Here is a 19,738-nt window from a genome sequence, read left to right as displayed (position 1 = left end):
AAAATACAATATTAATATAGAATATAGAATATAGAATATAATATAGAATATATATAAACTATGTTCTGCTTTAAGCGTCATTTCAAAGGGAAAAATAACGTGAAGCCAAAATAATAAATGATGAGAAATCCATGACATGTGAGCAGGATTGAAATAGTAAAAAATATAAAGACCACACACACACACACACACACACACACAAAGCACAGCTGTAGTTCCTGACTGTGTCCACTGGGTGGAAGTGTGGTCTCTCCTATCGTGCGGTTCTATGGTGTAACGGTTAGCACTCTGGACTCTGAATCCAGCGATCTGAGTTCAAATCTCAGTAGAAGCTACTTTTCAAAACGTACAGTCCGATCTATGTGTTCACTCAACACCAAAAGGTTCATTCCTATATTTCATTACAGGGGTTTCCCTGCCGCCCCTCAGCAAATATTACATGGTATTTGACTTGTTTCTTTATTTTGAAGATTTCAGATCCAGCTGTGTCGCATTAAAAGCTTAAAACGCTGAAACCTCAACATGTCAGGCGCCTCTGCTGCCTGTTAAAGGTGTAGACTGTCTAAAACTCTGTAGAGAAGCTATAATTTAATTTTTTCCAGCCTCTACAAACCCTCAAGTGCTAACACATAACAGGCAAGAGCCAGTCAGGACGAAAGAGACCTCTGGTGTGATTTGCGCTTATGCCCATTTCCGTCCATCCTGTTAAAACCTCGACAGAAAATCGCCACTAATCGACGGAAAAAGAAACTAATCGTGTCCTGCGATTGATCAGTGAACACACCTGGGAGCTTTACTGCAGTCAGAGGGGTGTGGGATGCTACTTCCGCTCTATGCTTTCTCTTCAAAATAAAACGCTCAATCAATACCTTCAGGTCTCTGCAGTCGCCTTCAGTGCACACAGTCATTAAATAAACAGAAAAGATAATAGAAAAAACTTAATTTACGCCCTGTTCTCCAGGAGCACCCCATAGAAGTGACCATTTCAGTTAAAGCTGGGCTGTTTCTACTTTTAGACAACAAAAGGGGAATTTTAATTATCATATAGAGAAACTGGAAAAAAATCTCTACACTGATGTCATGTAGACAGAGTAAGAAAACTCCTAAATACATAAAACTCCCACTGTCTTCACCCGGTGTTACATGGGATTTAAATAATTGCTCTTTCGAATAGGCCAAGAATTTAACCGTGCTAAACAGATCTGTCTGCTCATGTTTATAGGACACAACACTAATCCCAGACCTGAAGAAAAACAAAGCTGATCTATTGGCAGCTGGTCGGATTAATTCACATGCACAGTCCTGGAAAATATGAAAAATCCCCCAAATCCCACCCCCTCAGTGTAGCTTCAGTGAGGAAAAATGCTTTCACAGGTAATACTGCCATCTTCAGTCATAAAGAGCCATGTGGCAATGCTGCAATTTCACAGTGAGTGTGACAAATACAGGGCTCAGAATACAAAAAGGAAAGACCGCAGCTTCCGTTTTCTCCTCTCAGTCTCTTACTGGGGTGCCCTAGACAAAAATAACATGCAGGGAAAAGAGCTTGTAAAAAGCTGAATGTGCGGCACATGGGCCTTTTGAAATAATAAAAGCCACCGTAAATGCATTATGAGCGCATGGTGACTGGATTAATGAATGAACCAATTATTTCAATGAAAAGATCCAGAAACAATCCGAGTCTAAGACGTTGAATAAAATGAATTTTATTTTCTGATGCTTTCAGGTTAACTTTAAAATGCACTTACAGGCCTTTTACCATCGACTCACATCTTCAGTATTTATTCGTTAACTGCAGTTAAATGAAAAGGGGCATAATTAAATATAATAACAGCCTATGTCCATCCCCTATAGAAATAATACGTAGATATGTTCCCACAACATTGATGAAAAATTATTTTCCGACCTGCTCTAAGAATAAAGATGATGAGACAGAAAGATGGAGGGTGAGAATCACAATCTGCCAAAGAGAAGATGCCAAATGCATAAACTTCATGGTGTTATAGATCAAACCCTAATCAATAACATATATTCGATTAATAAGGGGGTTTCTATCAGTGGACTCTAATATCAGCACAGATGCTGTAGAATTATGCCTTGATGACAAGCCAGTGTTTGTATTGGAGCAACAAAGCGCAGGCTGACCGCTGGGGGCAGACAAAGGGTCTGGACTCAATAAATCTATAATAAATATTAAATTTCATATCGTCATCCTCAGCTAACACCAACATCAACATATAGCTCATGTGTCACATGGAAAAAATTAATAAGCCGGAGCTAAAGGGAAAATCAGACAGGTCCAGGAGTTCTTCTGCAACAACTTAATAAAATACTGCAGCAACGTGTTCTGGGCCGTGATATTGTTGAATCTATCACGATACTTCAGTAAATCAGCTTCAGATTGTGCCTCATGACAAAAATACAAATCTACTGCAATCAGCTGTGGCTTCAAGGAATTAATGGCAGTGAAGCTCACCGCTTTTTCTTCACGGAAAAATATAGAATTTTTAAATAATAATTGTTTTCTAGGCATAATATTCCAACATCCAACAAAAATACTCACAATAATACGAAGATATTTTAAAAGAATTGCAGTACAATTTATAGCAGCTACAATTTGATTTAATAATTTCTCTGGGCAAGGGGTTAAAGTCCGGACATATATTTTCATTGTCATTCATTTTTTATTCCGTTCATGGAAACAGACCCTTCATTTGAATGTGTTGTTTTTACGAATCCTTAGCGTTTAGATCTTATTCCGTTTTCTTAAACCGAAAATATTTTGTTATTCCATAATATTCCATGAACATGTCAACAGAAAACAGCAGTAATTTATTGAGGTGGTGCAAAATTTCATTTCACTGATTTTCCTGACATGAACTGCAGAAGGTTCTGGCCTTTTTTCTTTAGTGTACAGATATCAGGCACATTTTGGTGATTAAATGAGGGATTTGTTAGTTTGTGTTTTTGTTCCGTTCACGCACATCTTTGTTCCATTTGAGCTGAGGTTTATGGGACTGACTGCAGTGCAGTAAAGTCTGGAGAAAGGTTAGAGTAAGGTTTTGGTTTCCCTCACCGTAAAAGAATCAGGGCGTTCTGGTTTTTGGCCTAAATATCGCACACAACGGAACTGACATTTATTTGTGCACAGACATCGTCAGTAGTCACCAAACAAAAATGCAGCAACTGGCTCGTTTGGCGTTTTTGGTGTTGAGGCTGGATTTTCCAGGTCCGTGCGTGCGTAATCGTTTATTTGGAAGTTTGAGCTTTCTCTTCGGTGCAGCTGCCACAAATTCCTTTTTCTGCCTACACACGCACGCACTCAGATACGCGTGCGTGCACACACGCACACGCAGAGGCCATAAACCCATTTTACGAGCCGACACCGCGCGCCATTGGCCGCAAACGGTCATGTGCGCGCGTGCAGTGCGCACCCTCAACGACAGCCTCCCCTCGCGCGCTCTCGGTAGCACAGAACAGCTCGTCGACAGCCGCGCGCCTCCATGGACGGTAAACATTTTCTCTGCATTTTGTTTTGTCTCAGTTTTTCAGCCCATCAGAAAAATCTCGATTTGTATCAATTATTCGTTAAATGTTTAACGTTAAAAGCGACAGGAGCTTTGACAGCTTCCTGTTTTAAACACACCAGACACAACACAGCGTCTTTAACCGAGGGGCGATGAAAAAAAACTGGGCTGTGCATAGGAAAAAAAAACGTAGACTCATTTAGCATATTTCTCTTCCTGTTTCGATCCTCTAGGCCTGTTCTCCAAACCCTGCTCCGACAAAATGCAGCCCTCACTGTTGCCTGACTGAATTTTCGTTTTGTCTGCTTTGGTGTTTTTGATTTTTCTGATCTGTTTTTCTGGTTTCGTTCTCAGGATGCTGCAGAAAGGAAATGGAGACCAGCCCACTGCTCACACAAGGTACCAGCTCTGAGCTTTAACATTTGAATTGATACTGACCAGTCACTCTGGCGTTAAAACAGTTATTGCTTCACTAGATGTGCGTGTGTGTAGTTAAAATACAGTAATTATGTTGTGCTGCTGGAGTGTTATGTTATTAATATCAATGGATCAATAGGCTTTAACTTCTCTGTTGCATAATAGATGAGTTTAACTGACAGTCTGCACATTATTGCAGTACAACATTGGGTTGTACTGTCCAGGGCAAATTTAGATAAAAAATGTTTTTATAGCTGCATATGAACATTATTCACACATGACCTGGCTGCATGACAGTGAGTCAGTGAGTTTTTCATTATATTATAATAAGAGGACTCCTGTTGAACTGCTCCTCCTGTCCAAATACTGCAAATATAAGTCACAAGGTCACATGGAAATGCAGGAAGATAACTGCACTACCTTTTATTTTGTATTTCAAGGCAGGAAACTTCAGGTCATGTCTGCGTCAAAGTGTCTGTATAAACTGATAGACGTGACAGTGGAATACAAACATGAGTTACAGCAGAATTTAGCCAAGTGTTGTTGAAGAATGCATCATGTCATGAATGTGTTGTGAAATGCTAATGCACCACAGTTTGAAATATGTGCAGATGTTTCAACAGTCAGTAAATTGTTTATCACAAAAATGTGCAACCCTTCAACTGAAGCACCAAAAGAACAACCAGTGGCTTTTTCAATGCAAACAAAAAGATTTAAAAACAGGAATTTAGGAGGTTTTCTTCGTTTCACTGAATCGTCTGCCCACTGAGGTGACAGATGATTAGAAAATACTGCTTTTATATCAAATCTTTGGAGGCCCGCATGAAAGAAGCTGAATTTCTCATTCCTCCTCCATAAAACGTACTTGAACAGATGGACAGAACGAGACAGAAGGAATCCTTTCCTCAATGGTTTGCTTTCATTGATGTTCTTTTTTTATGAGGGCAGCCTGAGTGTCAGACGGACAAAGAGGGCGAAAGACAGTATTTTCTCCCTTTTTGAATTTTACGTTTCTTTTTCACTGTGAGGGCAGCAGGCGGGGTGAGAGATAGAGAGAAACAAAGACAGTATTTCAGTGGTGCTGCTCAGTCGAGCTCAGGTGGCACTCAGTATTTACAACCTACTGCAATGCGGCACGGACTCTGTGTGTGTGTGTGTGTGTGTGTGTGTGTGTGTGTGTGTGTGTGTGTGTGTGAGAGAGGAACAAAGAGACCAGGAAAACAGTGACGCAAAGAATGAGACAAACATTAAATTAAATCCTGAGACAGAAAGACACATGACAGACAGACAGAGAGCCTGAAAGAGACAGAATGACTAAACCCAGAAAATCACAGTTTGAGCTTTTGTATCCTGAATTTATCACTTTACTCCAAAACACATGCCACTCTCTGTCCCTGCAGGATGCTGCAAAGAGCTCAGATTCAGTTGGACCTTTACAGACATGAAGGAAACCTGCAGGTTTGTCCCAGGAGTCTGATTTCACTGAACTACCCTCACTTGGCTAGAGCATATCGACTGCAAAATAAAGCACAGTACCATGTATGACAGTGCATTGACTTTATGAAGCATTTCATTGATGAACATGTTTCTGTTATTTGTTTTACAGAACTCATGCAGCCTGAGCAGTTTATCTACAGAGAAGTGAAGCACTTGGCAAGTGTCACCTGATACAGGTAATAAAAATACTATTAGCTGACAAAAACCAAAAGCTACTGATAAAAATGATATTGACTGGTTTTCTCTCATCGCTTGATACTATGAACAGTCTGTTTTAATGTCAGTCAACTAATTTTATATTGGATTAAACAAATCTGTGATATAAACATTTGTTTATATCATATGTTATTTAATATAATATTAGCACCACTTTGATTTTATGGCTTTGAAACTGAAGTAGAGATGTGTTTAATTTGTTGGTGGACCTGCAGGTAATCCTGTATCCACATATATTTCATTTTTATGCCAAAGTGCTGCTGTTCTTATAATGAGCCAGCAGGGGGTGGTAACACTCAGGAAACGCTGATAACTCAATGCAGCACAAAATGCAGATTCAAAGAGCAAATTCATCCATCAGAGCTTCATATTCCTCTATAGGTTATTTAAACGCAATTACAAATGAACAGAAGCCTTTTTTTTTCTGTTTTACTTGCACCATGTAGGCCACACCAGTCTGCATGCCACACACACAGAGTGTTGAATAACTAAAAATAATTCCAATAGACTATTATCAACCTGCTTCAAAGATTTCTGCTAGAAGCCCCTGACTGATGGGAATGCTGTTACCCTGTCTACAACCAAAAACTAATGAATGAAAGAATATATATAGTATAATATGGCTTCTACTGCATTCTGCAACAGGCCAGATCTGGCGCGTTGTGTCCTCTGTTTTGAGCACTAGATGGCGCTACAGACTCAACGACGACATTTATACAATAGCGTCGGTACCCAGCTCTGTAGATTTTCCCCTCAACCTCGAGTTCACCCGCTTGGAGGTCATGAGAATTCTCTTTTCCCAGTTACCTTGAATGCACCTCGAACAAAGCGACGTTATCCCCTCTGCTGTCCCGGGACATTTTCGTTCGTTCTGGTCGTGATTTTATGTTGCATTAGCTAGGAGGCATTATTAGGCAAGACGCCAAGCCAAGACGCTATAAATCAAGGATTCAATTGGGTTGTGGTTTAAAAACGAACATGGCACATTGTAATTAAAGGAACGATAAAGAAAAAAACATGTTGTTCTGCAGATCTGCATTTGATGAACAACGAAGATTAGAGATTATAAGATTTTATCTGCTGTGTAATATTTGAAAATGACAGGAATCAAAAACTAAAAAGCGACAAAAGCCAAGACATTAATGTGCAGAAATGAAACCCCAGACGTTCCTATTATTATAGATACTTTTGTTATTGTTTCAAGTAGGCCTCTTGTGTGTATTCTGATATGCACATTTTGGTTTTAATGTATTGTTTTGACACTTAAATGTCCTCAGCAGAGCGACTAAAGCAAGCAAAGCGGCGTCCAGTTTGACACACAACCACACACACACACACACACACACACACACACACACACACACACACACACACAGACAGACCCGCGGTGTGTTTTCACAGAGCCCGTTTATGGTTTTATTGCTCTCCATTTACGGAAATCAAAGCAGGAAACAAATGCCCCAAACAGCATTCCAGAAACATCCGGAAAAATGCAAACAGCGATTAGTCTTTGCTTGTTTTGTAGGGAAGCATCGCAGTGCAAACACACGGGGGTCTCAACAGGGTGACAACATGCACACTCGCTGTTTTACGCACGCGAAATAGCGTTTTACGCACGAGTTTTACTGCGCTCGCAAACGTCTTAGGAGAGTTGTGTAAATAAATACGTGTCTCTTTCTATTATTTAAACGAGCAGGAAGCCTCAGTTTGATCGAAGAAGGTGCATATTTCGATCAAAACTTTAGAAACAAAAAAGAGAAAAAAAGAAAGAGAAGCAGTGATTCACACTCAGGCTAAAATAAAATACACCGCCAGCGCTCACAGCAATGGGACTAAAACTGCGACCTCCACCAGCACAAAACCACATAGATTAGAGGTTTTTTTTTTCTTTGGCGCCATTATCGAAGAAAATGGTTCTCGGTGCAGAGACTAATAATTTATGAACCCGCGTGGGAGCAGAGAAAAAAACTGAGCACGTGACGGTAATAAAGTGTGTTTTATTGCTGGCGGTTTGACAAGCCCCAAAATATAACTCAGAGAGAATAGCCGACAGGCGGCCAGATGGGATTGGTAGCCGATATTTGTCCGAAATCAACAGAATGCTCTTTGTGTCGCTGAGAGAAACACCAGGGACGGTTCCAATAATCAGCTTCGATCCGCGCCAACGGGATTTTACTGTAACGATCGTGTTTTAACGCGAGATCAGAACAGCTCAAGTAAGTGCTTCTTGTTTTCATATTTGGCACAGATATGAAGTTATGACTATGAGGGGAGGGGGGCAGATAGAGGGACAGAGGTGGGGGGAGTATGTCCCAAATTAAACCGCTGGTTGGGTTGCCCCCAAGGGCCCTTGGTGGAGTGAGTGAGGGGGTCCAGAAATCCACCTGTAATTTAATATGCTCTATAATCAATATAATCTAATTATCTCAGAGGCGTTCTCTTGAACATTTGGACATCAAACTCAATGACTTTCAAGGCCTTGACTTGCTGAAATTAAAGGCGTGTGTCAGGGGTAAGACTGGGAACTGGCTCATTTTACATATTATTTGTTGTTTGCGTTTTTCGTTGTTTTTATATCTTGAGGTTGTAAAATCGAATAATTTGTTAAACTGGCGCTACCAACACAAATATTCAGGACAAAACTCACTAGGGATGGAGGACTGTTTACAAATTTAAGACCCTAAAACAATTCACATTTAACTTTTCCAACCTGTTTAAACCTTTATCGAAAATGTTCAAAGAATTTTAAGGGCCTGCAGGAGGATTATATTTAATATTTCTGACTGCACTCATCTGACAGTCACCATCAATCCGTTTGGAGCTTTGGGGTTTTGATTTTTAGCTAAAGGAAGTCTGTGTTTTAACGTATTTCGTAGGAACCTCTTAACATGAAATAGTGTGTGTGTGTGTGTGTGTGTGTGTGTTCGTGTGCTGTGTGTGCACGATTTCCGCAGCGTGTGTGTTCCTAAGTGGGTATACATCCTTTCAGGAGCGGCAAAAACTCGTCCCATATGTTGAGGATTATCAGACTTTGGTATAGGACACTGAATTATCACATCATATTGTCCTGTCATAATAATAATTATTATACAAATAATAATATTAATACTTCTGCATCTGAACCTGTCTGTAGACTAAGGGCTGTATTCTGCTCCTGAGTTTCTGTTGTGCTCGTATATGCGTCTCTCTGTGCAGATGCGTAAACACAGGTTGAGTTATTGGGAGTTCGAGTGTTTAGGCTGGATCTGAGTGTTAAATTTTACAGCTATCTGCGCTGACACCAAGTCCCACTGCTCTACAGCCCATAAACACAGAACTATATACGAGCAGTTTACGACAGGGGAATTTTGATTCTAGTCACAGCTGAGCAGAGGCAAAAATACATGACAAGAGTAGCATCAATCTTTTAAACAGCCTTTAAAGAAATAACGTGCAGGGCTACAGAACATTTTGGTGCAGGGACTTTCTCAGCTGCTGGCCATTTTTCTCAAAGATTTATTTTTGGCTGTATATTCTAAATAGAGAATTATGCTTTTATTTTATCTCTTGTACTACAGTGACTTGTTTTATGTTATTTTATTGTGATAGCATAGAAAAGGAAGCCGGTGTATGAAGATAATAATCGACAGCCCGGAAGAATCGGTGCAAACAGTGATTTATTCATGACAACATGCAGGTTTGTTGCTATTTGTTTTTGACCTTTATGATCTGTGCTGTTACTCCACATTGAATCTCTAATATTTCATTTTTACTCTCATATCATAGAAACTGGGTTAAATAAAGAAACAAATATCAATAATGTTCTCAATTTTCACCTGATAAAATTCCCTATAATGTTATTATTAATTTAGTTTTAAACAGATTTGTTTGTTTTGGGGGAAATATCATAATTTGACGGCGCTAAACTGATCGGATTAAATTCTAACTATAATCAGCTCAGCTCTACTAGACCTGTTGCGATGTGTTTGTTTTGCATTTGACTGAATCTTAAAAATCCTGTTTCGCCTCATTTACAGTCTCATTTACAATATGCGGCTTCGTCTTTGTCGTCCTGGTCAGCGTTGCGGTGCGAGACGGTGCATGCGGGTTCTCATGCAGGGCTAGAGGTCGCAGTTAATGTCTAAACCGGGTTAAATCTACTCTCAGCTCGGCTTTGACCCGACAGAGGGCCGGGGGCGGAGGGGTGAGCCTGCGGTCAGCCTGTCTAAGATGAAAAAGTGAAACGACCCTAGAAAGAAAAGGCACATCTGAATGGCTTTATATCTGAGAAGCAGCCCGGGATGAGAGGAGACTTTATTTAAGACTTAAACCGTGAGGCTGTTTACCTATGACGAGCTGTTTGTGGCTCCGAGCTGCAGAGCTGAGGTCTGCATGCACTTCATCGGATTTCAAACATAAATAAAGTAGAATACTGAGTATAGAGTATATATCTGCAGAAGAGGACGATAATCAATACTGCAACCAGTCACTGAAAATGGGCGAGAGCCGCCTAAACTGGTGCTACGGGAACATTCAGTGAAGGATGGAGCTGAAAAACGACTCAAACTAAATCAATCGAGCATATTTCAATAACGAGCACAGTCCTCTCACAGGTTAACCCTTTGATTTCGCTGCAGCATTTGCCTTTGCACAACAATAATGTATCTGCAGAGAGAGAGAGAGAGAGAAACCGGTGGAACAATGGGCTCGTGACTCCCGCAGGCCGCGTGAACTCTGGATGGTCCCCAGCTCGAGCCCCTGCGTGGCCCTGTCCAGCCCAGGACTAATGAAACGGTGAACCAGCGGTCAACGATTCTGATTGACCCCCGCACGACCTGACGGCAGCTAGGCTACATTCTTAAAGAAGAATGCTCTTTCAAAAACCGAAGCATCACTTCGCTGTTGTTGCTGCCTCTAAAAGGAGTCCACAAAGTTCAGATCTGGGGAACCCCATTCAAAAGGTGTGAGCTAATGACTCCAGTTTTCAAACCCCTTTTAGCAGAAGAATTTAGGCTGGAATAATTGTGAAAAATGAAAGTTTTAGGCTAAAGTCTTTTTAAACTAAAGGCAGGGATTAATAGTCTTAAACTGAATAGATTATGGACCGTTTGTACTTTTACATCTGCAGAAAAGATGCTCTAAACGCAGCAGTTTCTTTATATCCTGGTCTGAATGGTTAAAAGCCCTTTGTCTTTACCTTTCTCAGTGTAGCTCTACATAAAGTTTTGCTGTTCTTCTCACTCTGTGCAAATAAGCTTTGCAGAGTTTTCATCATGCACTCAAACGGCCATGGGAATTTAGTAAGTGTACACAACCAAAATGAGCGTCTGCCAGAACCCAGAAACCTGCCCGTTGGCAAGAGCTGCACGCAAACAAATCTAGGATTTACAGCCAGTACACCAGCACAGCACCTCTGCTGTTTGTTAATGTGTTGCAGGTATATTCCACCATTATTCCTGATGATACATCACTGTGCACGAACAAAGACATGATGTGTGGGAATGGAAAAAGATAAGGGTAATGTTTCTGTCAGTAGAGCATGAGCGCGGATAAATAAGAGTTGACTAAAAATCAATACAGTAAGTGTATATATTTTACTATTTACTTAATCTGTACCGGAGGCAAACTGCAGAAAGAGACAATAACAGTGCAAATAACTACATCATGTCTGCACTATCAGTGATATCACTGGGGAAATTGGCTTCCATTGCCGATTTCCTGATAACAATCTAAACTCAGACATCTACAGATATAGTGATGCTCACACTGACCAGCTGCAAACATGTATGTATGCAAGAATCTAGATGAGAAATTTAGACTTCCCCTCAGGACCCTGTTCTTTCAACTATTGTGTGTCTTAGTGCAATCCGAGAAGGAGGCCAAGTTTGGAAATCACTCTTAGCCTCCATTTCAATGCTGGCCTCATTTGCACCGTGCCTGGTAGCTTGTTTACTAGCATGTTTGGCGGATGACCAAGTGTTATTTGGCAGCCCTGCTCTATCCACAAGGTGGCTGGTGAAACAGGGAACTACTGTGGCCTACAAAATACATGGCTGTTATCAAATAAAACATACAAGGTGTGGTACATCTGTAAAATCTCATGCAATCTAATATAAAGAGCTCAGCCATAAATCCCACCTGGGCAGAGATGATAATATTCAGTTTTTATTGACACTGTTAGATGGGTATTAAATTAACTACATCTGTTGTTGAGACCCCACCTCATTTACAAGCATGAGGGAGGAGGAATATTAGAAACGCATTTCAATATGATACAGTCCAGCACAACACCAGCACTAACACTGACCTCAGCGATGAACCTAAAACTGAATTAACTCACAGACTGGCCTTTAACAGCCTCGTGGCTGAGCTGTTTTACTGGATTCTGTCAGGCAGTTTAGGTTTAATAAAGAGCCTGGTGCTCATTGACAGAGCTATAGGAGTTTAGTTACCACCAAGGTCACACGTACTGATTAAAATGCTCCTGCAGCGCTGTGCTGATTGATGTGTTATCACCAATACCTGATTTTATAGTATTCCTGACACTTTGGTACAGTATAATGACACTCAAGAAACAAGACTGTGGCTGGGACAAGGTGGCTGACTCTGTTAGTGCTGCTGTTTTACAGGAGTGAATTCATTTAATTTCCACATTCTGGAGCATTTCACCTGTTCCACCATGTGTTACCTGTTATTCTCTAAATCACTCTGCTTGCTGTGAGTCAGATTTCACACCTTAGCATCCACCTTGTCCTCAGTGCATCACGGAGGCTGCCAGTCTTCTGGATGTTGGGCTCACTTGCTCGCAGTAATTACACATATGTATCAAAATTAATGTGGCACGCCCATAATGAGTTATTGATGTCAAAAAGCTACATGCTACAGCACCATTAATGATTTCAATAAATTATACAATGACACCGATACATCACGCTGAGCAACGTTCACGTGCACACCTTCTAACTGCTGCAACTATTTCTTGGTGGAGTATTAGCAGGTGTGGTGTTTTCTATGAAATAAATAAATCTCGGATGGAGGACTAATGAGTGTAAAACAACACAAAGGAGTCATCAGCAGCAGCCAGCTGTGAAGAGAACCTTTGCCTATATATACCCTGTAGAACCGAATGTGTGTGGAGCTGTCTCAGTCACAGATTGGGTTCTAGGGGAGTCTATGGGCGATGACTAACCATCGATCAAAACCCATGGAAGGGAAGGACAAACTGTTTACAGTGCATGTGCTTTGCCAAAGGTACATGTTCTCCTTCAGTCTTCACCTTTACATTTTACAGTTTCACACTTTCCTACATTAGAAGCTGTTTTACGAGCAGCTGCAGTGGAAGTTAAGTAATTATGTCATACTTAGCTGGTTATATCCAAACTATCCACCTAATGGAGCAGAGAAGCTGGCACACACTGAGTTACACACACACTGATGTGATTAAGCCACTGGATCTAATTCCCTGCAGAAGTAAAGTTGCTCTTCTTTAAGGATTAAAAACAGCAATTTGATTGCATCCCAAAGCACAAACACAGAAAAGGTAAGAACAACAATTTGGGTGCTGGTTTAATTTTATTCCAGACTAGTTACGGGGCTTTCTGCCCTGCAGAGGACCTCACTTTTCCAGTCCATTTAGCTACTGTGGCTGTTTTTCTTTTATAAGTATATTAAGAGTGAAGCTTTTGGAAAAACATCTTGCTTCAGGGTCACTAAAATGCTTTAAATACAGTACAATCAGTAAATGCCTGAAAATCTTTCTGTGGGGCAATTAAAGCAAAACATTTCTTATTTAAATAAAATCCTTTCCCAGTATGGGAAGGTGTAAGTGCCTTTCTCAAGGGAACCTCTTTCTCTATGTTTTTTGTGTTAATATTAAGAGGTCTGTCTGTGCTGCCTGTGACACAGAGAAAACAGTTTAAACAGATCCCTAAAGGTGAGATTTAGCCATTTTAAAATCTCTAATCAATCATTTTCAGTCATTTATTATAAAGGCTTCTGAACAAAAGCCTCATTAGATCAGGCAGATTAAGCCCATATAATCTTTAGTTCACTTGCACTCTGTCAGCCATACCAAGATCTTCAACCCCATTGCACTCTCCACATGAGATGCTTTATTGGCCCAGCCAAGCAAAAACATTTTCTTCCTCTTTTCTCTATTCCAGGCTATATTAGGCAGAAACAGTGCTGTAAGGAAGGAGTTATTAGAAGCTTTGGCAGAACATCAGAAGTTCATCATCCTTTGATTGGAGCTGGAGCTGAAGTAGAAACCCTAACTGTGTAAAGATGATTTTTTAATAACGTGGCCTTCGTAATTTACAGATTCTGACAGATAATTTTAGCAACATATAAAATGATCACACATGTAGTGTGCAGGCGAAACTAAACGACTTTTTCTTCGTGTGCGGGCCAAAAAATTTATCATATTCCCACTCATCCCTTTCACCTCTTTCGATCATCCAGCATAATTCAGCTTCATTTTTTAAGCCTGTCTCCTTCAACTTGCATCATTTTTTAAGCCAAGCAATGCATTTTCTTCCTTCTTTAAAAGCCGAGTTGGTGGTGGTGAACGGGACACCTCGGGCTGACCTCGGCCTAACAAAGCCAACTACTAGTCACTGTCTGGGAACCTTTTATCCCATTCTTTTATTGGAGGCCTTTCTGACCGGCCACTTTTTGTTGTCTCTCCTTTGACTCGCCACAAGGCCAAATATGGCCCCACCGTCCCCCAATATGGGCGAGATTAATTTTTCAGCTCGGGCCATCTGTGTGGGGGTAAAAGTCAGTCAGCTAAAAGTCATAAATCTACAGTCCGTGCGTTTTCAATAGGAGCTGTGTGTGCGAGGGGGTGGGGAGTGAAGTGACAAGATTACATGGATAAATGGATGGACAGATAGATAGATAGATAGATAGATAGATAGATAGATAGATAGATAGATAGATAGATACGCTTAATTTTAGCGATAGTGGTTTTAGGTATTTGAATCCGATTACTCGCCACATGGCAGCAGTTTATTGGATACCTACCTTTATTTTTCAAAGTCCACAATCATCTATTCTTAACCATTTCCCCCCACTAGCAAATCTTCATTAGTCCGATAATGAACATTTTTTTCCCTTTAAATTATCCCATTACGTCTGACATAAACAAACTGGAGTGCCGTCTCTCATTGGCTGGCCGCAGGGTCACGTGGCCCCCGCGGTCGTCCGTCTATTTGACAGCCGCAGGATGGCTTGATGCCAGAGGGGGAAAAAGAGACAGAGAGAGGGGAGAGAAAGAAAAATTAGTATTCTCCTACTAGCCTCGCTATAAATCAATCATGGAATCCTACGTGGTGAGCTGTAAATATGCTGAGCCGCAGTTCCCGCCTTGTGAAGAAGATTACAGTAATTTTAGTGACCAAGGGGGGTATTACAACAACCCCCAGGACAGTGGTAGTTATGGAGGGGCCTATCAGCCCATGCAGCCCCCTCCAGCTCCATACACACCACAACAAACCGGCTATCAACACTCTTTGCAGGGGCATCACCGGGGAGATGGAGAGGACCACTCGCAGCACCAAGGTGAGCCCTTCGCTGGCTACAGGGAGACAGGCGTCCTCGGGAAGGAGAGGTTCACCGTCAGTGACCTGCAGTGCCAGACCTGGATGACCTGTGCAAAGCCTGCTCAGGTGCAGAGGAAAACGGCTTGCCAGGGCAAGGACAAGCCGCCTATTGTTGTCTATCCGTGGATGAAGAAAGTGCACGTCGCTCATGGTGAGACAGCATGAAGATGCATCTTACGTCTTTCTATCTCTATAGAAACTCTCCATTTCATTACTCCATTATCCCAGTCTGTCTAATTCCACTGTTGAAGGGTTTTGCTGCAAAGTGCAGTTTCTTTTTTTCTTTTTCTTTCTTTCTTTCTTTCTTTCTTTCTTTCTTTCTTTCTTTCTTTCTTTCTTTCTTTCTTTCTTTCTTTCTTTCTTTCTTTCTTGTGTTTTGTCCATTTGTGGGCACCGCTTTTTGTTGTCGAGTTATTTATGATCTCAGTGAGAGTCAGGGAGAATTACAGCCCCTATAAAGTTTTACAGCCCTGTCACAGTTTCTGTGTGTGTGTGTGTGTGTGTGTGTGTGTGTGTGTGTGTGTGTGTGTGTGAGTGTGCATGACATTGTGTTGTAGGCCTATTTGGTGTGCGACGCTGCAGCTCAACAAAAAGCTGCAAGTTAAATGTAAAAATTGTTTCTTGGGTCTATTCCCAGTCAACCACAAGTAGCGATTAATAGTAAAAAAAAAAACCGCATGATATTAACTGAAATAATGTTTAACCAAGATTTTAGACTTTAAGGATAATTCTCTTTTATTTATTCTAAGCTACTGATATATAAAAAATATAAATATAAAAAATAGTAAAATTAGAAATAAATTAATTGCAGCCTAAGGATTTGACTTTTCCTGTCTTCCTCCTTTATTTATTTATTTGTTTGTTTATTTATGTTTTCAGTTAATCCGAACCACGTGGGCCCGGAGCCAAAGCGGTTGCGCACGGCCTACACGCGCCAGCAGGTTCTGGAGCTCGAGAAGGAGTTCCACTTCAGCCGCTACCTCACGCGCCGCCGCCGTGTCGAGGTGGCCCACGCGCTCTGCCTGTCCGAGAGGCAGGTAAAGGTGTGGTTCCAGAACCGGCGCATGCGCTGGAAGAAAGACAACAAGCTGCCTAACACCAAAGGACGGAGCAAAAACAAGAAAGCAACGGACAACAACAACAACAACAATAACAACTACAGCAGCAGCAGCAGCAGCAGCAGCGACAACAATGTGAAGGCGGTGATAACCGTGTGAAGACGCGATGGTGGGAGCGGAGCTTGGCCTCAGAGGCAGCCATGTTAGCACCTTCACTCCAAAGCTGATGCCGTATTGATCCAGGGTGACGGAAACAAATGTAAACCGCTTTAAAACGATCCATCTCCGGGACAACGTCAGGCTTTATTAATCCCTTCATGTATTTTCCTCCTATTTTAATTGTTCTCAGAGCTTTCTGCTGCACAGAGCTTGAACATACTGAAGTCCTACATTTAGAGACTGTAGATTAGCTAATAAGAGTCAAAAACCCCAAAGATACACCGTTTGATATTAAAAGTACGACACACAGTAGGAAATCTTCATATGAAGAGGCTGAAAACAACAATAACCAATTTTTGCATAAAAAAAATACTGAAAATGGCTGCAGACTAGTTTTCAAATAATGGATGAATTGGTTAATTAAAGATGGCAGCTGTTTTCAGGGTTGCAGGTCTGATGCAAGGGGGAAATTGTTTCACGTTTAGACATCTGTAAAACGCGGGCATTGGTTGCAGTCGTGCCAAACTCTAAGGTTGAACGAGTAGAACTTGGGTATTTTGGAGAAAACAGGGTTTTATTTTTACAGGGTAAACATAATACAGGGTTTTATAATAGCTACCTAAAATATGAAATAGCCTAACTTATGAATATGCACGTTACCAAAATGTTGTTTCCACAAACTGGCGCGTAAAGGGCAAAAACAATAAACACCAAACTGCTCAGCGGATAACCGGCAGAATGGCTGGACAAATAATGTCGTAGCTTTTATTGTGTACATAGAGGAGCATCCCAAAACAATGCATATTCAGTAGGATAAGTAGCCATACCTCGCAGATCTTTTTAATCTTCAAAAGGTGAAAAATAATAATTTAGGAGTGGGGGAGTCATACATAAGCACGGGGAAATCAAAATGTAAAAACAGCCACAGTGCACGACACTGTTCATCCAACATCTTTTCTCAGGGTTACAGGATTTTAAGGAAAATAACTTTCTGATAGGTTTGTTGTTTAAAGGTTTAAAATAATCCTCATTGAAACAGCATAATGTTGCATTTTCAAACAACATATTCTCCCTTTGATTCCAGTTTAATATGCTATTGATTTGTATTATAGCCTACGCCAGTACTTATTTGAACTTGTATCATTTAGAAGCACATTTTATTCTTAGTAGCGTTCATTGTCTCTGTTCTTTTGTATGTATTCATGTTTGGAAAAAAAAGATAAACTCATCGTGTAATAATTTTATATGTGAAAATGTTTTGATAAAAATACTTAGATTATAAAATTAAAATTGTTTCAAATGACAAAACTGTGATTCTTATTTTTCGTGTCACACACAAAAATGTTCGTACAGCTACTTTTGGGAGAACACTCACAAAATCACTGTAGCCATCCACAACTAAATGTCCCAAACCGGTACTCACAATTGTAGATAAAGTACACACACACACACGGTCTGTAGGGGTATGTTATATTTATGTGGACGATGTGTGGCTTTTTTGTAGACATATGATCAACGTAAAATTACTATGAGTCTGATTCAGTAAAGACAGACGAATTAATAATATTCATCTTTTTGCTCAGACAAAGAATCAAACCACTATAACAATCTGCCAATGTATCAATAGGCTATGTGGGAAATATATATTTTAACATAAACTTTAATGGAGCTATAGCCTACACGATCTTTGTTCCAGTCATAATTTAACGGAGCGTCAGGACGCTTGACGTGAGCCAAGACAAATATCTAGTTCGTGATGTCTCAACTGAGACGCTTTCTAAATGTGACGATTTTTTAATCCCGTGGGAGTTTTTCAAATGTGCTCCAAAATTATTCCGCGGATAAACGGTGGTCCTTAACATTTCATCATTAGAGCCATCTTTGCTGAACTGCGGACTTAAAGCCGAGACAGAGACAAATTAGATGACATTATAGCCCAAGAAAGGGATCCGTGCAGGAGGCAGCTGTCTCATTTTTTAAACAGAGAAGCTGCTACTTTAAAAAGTCCTCAGAGGTTTTTTTTCTAGTCGCTGAAATGTGAAACGTGAAAAAAAAATGACAGCAGACTTTAATGTTGCCTGACATGTAAATCTAGTTTGGCATTGTTCAAAAATGATTCTTAGTTATTAAGAAGATCTTATAAATGGTCTTATGATGTCTGTGCGCATTTTACGCACAGTTTACGCACAGCCTACAGGCAGGAACATGGGCCACTTTAAGTCGAGAGGATTCCTCAGTGTGTATGGGTGTGTGTTTGGTGGGTGTAGGGGAAATGAGCCTCGAGAGCCATTAATTGGTGGGTTCCGCTCAAGAAGTACAGGGAATGCACAACGGGGTCGACAGAACAACCTGGAATATCTATTATGTCCAGATATTCACTCAGAAATAAAATGCTTCTTAAGGTCTTTATGCCTGAAAGGTGAGACTGTGTCCAGAGAGAACTTGACTGGGCTAAACACGCTGTGTTGTGGCAAATCGCTTCATTAAACTATGCACTAAACAATGTCAGAGTGCTGGGTTTTAATCTCTGATCCTATTTCTCGTACATACTTGACTGATATTTTGCACTGGCTCCCAAAAATATAACCTACACAACGATAAAAACATATTCGCATATGTCCACGGATGCAGCTGGGCTGGGCTCCAGCAGATCCCCGTGACCTTAAACAGGAATAAGCGGGTTTAGATGGATGGATGTTCATGGATGACCCGTTTTATTAAGATTGCCCAGTTAAATGACAGGCTAGGATTATTATTAGGAATGTCATTTACTAAACTAACCAAACAGTCACTGGTGCTTTTACTGTCTACGATAAAAACAGATTTTGTACTATCCGAGTTGTTCTGGTTGGTGTCTGGTGGATGATTTGCATGTGTATCACACCAACCTGCCTTCCTGCAGTCTGGCTGTAGTGAAGCAGGAGCGCCCCCGAGTGGTCTCTTTACGCACTGCAGCCTGAAAGTGGAAAATAAAGAAGGGCATGTAAGAGAAACTCTACTGCAATAAAAACATGGCAGTAATCTCGATTAGCTATAAACACAGTATGTGATGCATTCTTTTAGAGGGTGTAATGAAGCAAAAGCACTTATATACAGATGATTTAGATTAGCAAGTTGCTGTACAAAAACAACAGCATGAAGATTTTAAGACTACAGTTCGTAGCAGTGTTTAACTGGACTACATTCTGACGTGTTTGCGTTGTTTTCCGAACTCAGTGTTGTAGAATAGCGCGACATTAACGAAAAACATAAAGCGGAACTAAATAAACCTTTACATCTATTC

The 19,738-nt window shown here is 40.7% G+C and overlaps 1 protein-coding gene and 1 non-coding gene across 2 annotated transcripts; both read left to right on the top strand.

Annotated features, from left to right (window-relative positions):
* The first annotated feature begins 262 nt into the window (after window positions 1-262).
* trnaq-cug (transfer RNA glutamine (anticodon CUG)) lies at window positions 263-334 on the top strand. Its single transcript has one exon. It is a non-coding gene; the product is annotated as a tRNA-Gln (tRNA).
* A 12,489-nt stretch (window positions 335-12,823) lies between these two features.
* LOC113132225 (homeobox protein Hox-D4b-like) lies at window positions 12,824-17,676 on the top strand. Its single transcript, XM_026310196.1, has 2 exons — window positions 12,824-15,389; window positions 16,118-17,676. The coding sequence occupies exons 1-2, from the start codon at window positions 14,954-14,956 to the stop codon at window positions 16,453-16,455; spliced, it is 774 nt and encodes a 257-aa protein (XP_026165981.1). The 5' UTR covers window positions 12,824-14,953; the 3' UTR covers window positions 16,456-17,676.
* Window positions 17,677-19,738: the final 2,062 nt, after the last annotated feature.

This window comes from Mastacembelus armatus, chromosome 15 (genome assembly GCF_900324485.2).
Source record: "Mastacembelus armatus chromosome 15, fMasArm1.2, whole genome shotgun sequence".
Classification (NCBI taxonomy): domain Eukaryota; kingdom Metazoa; phylum Chordata; class Actinopteri; order Synbranchiformes; family Mastacembelidae; genus Mastacembelus; species Mastacembelus armatus.
Note: the sequence above shows the minus strand (reverse complement) of the source record. Positions and strands in the feature narration are given on the sequence as shown.

Excerpts from the sequence above, each read along its gene's own strand:
- LOC113132225 (XM_026310196.1), top strand. The coding sequence starts at position 14,954 with ATGGAATCCTACGTGGTGAGCTGTAAATATGCTGAGCCGCAGTTCCCG. Across the intron at positions 15,390-16,117 it reads GAAAGTGCACGTCGCTCATG|TTAATCCGAACCACGTGGGC; the intron begins GTGAGACAGCAT and ends TTATGTTTTCAG.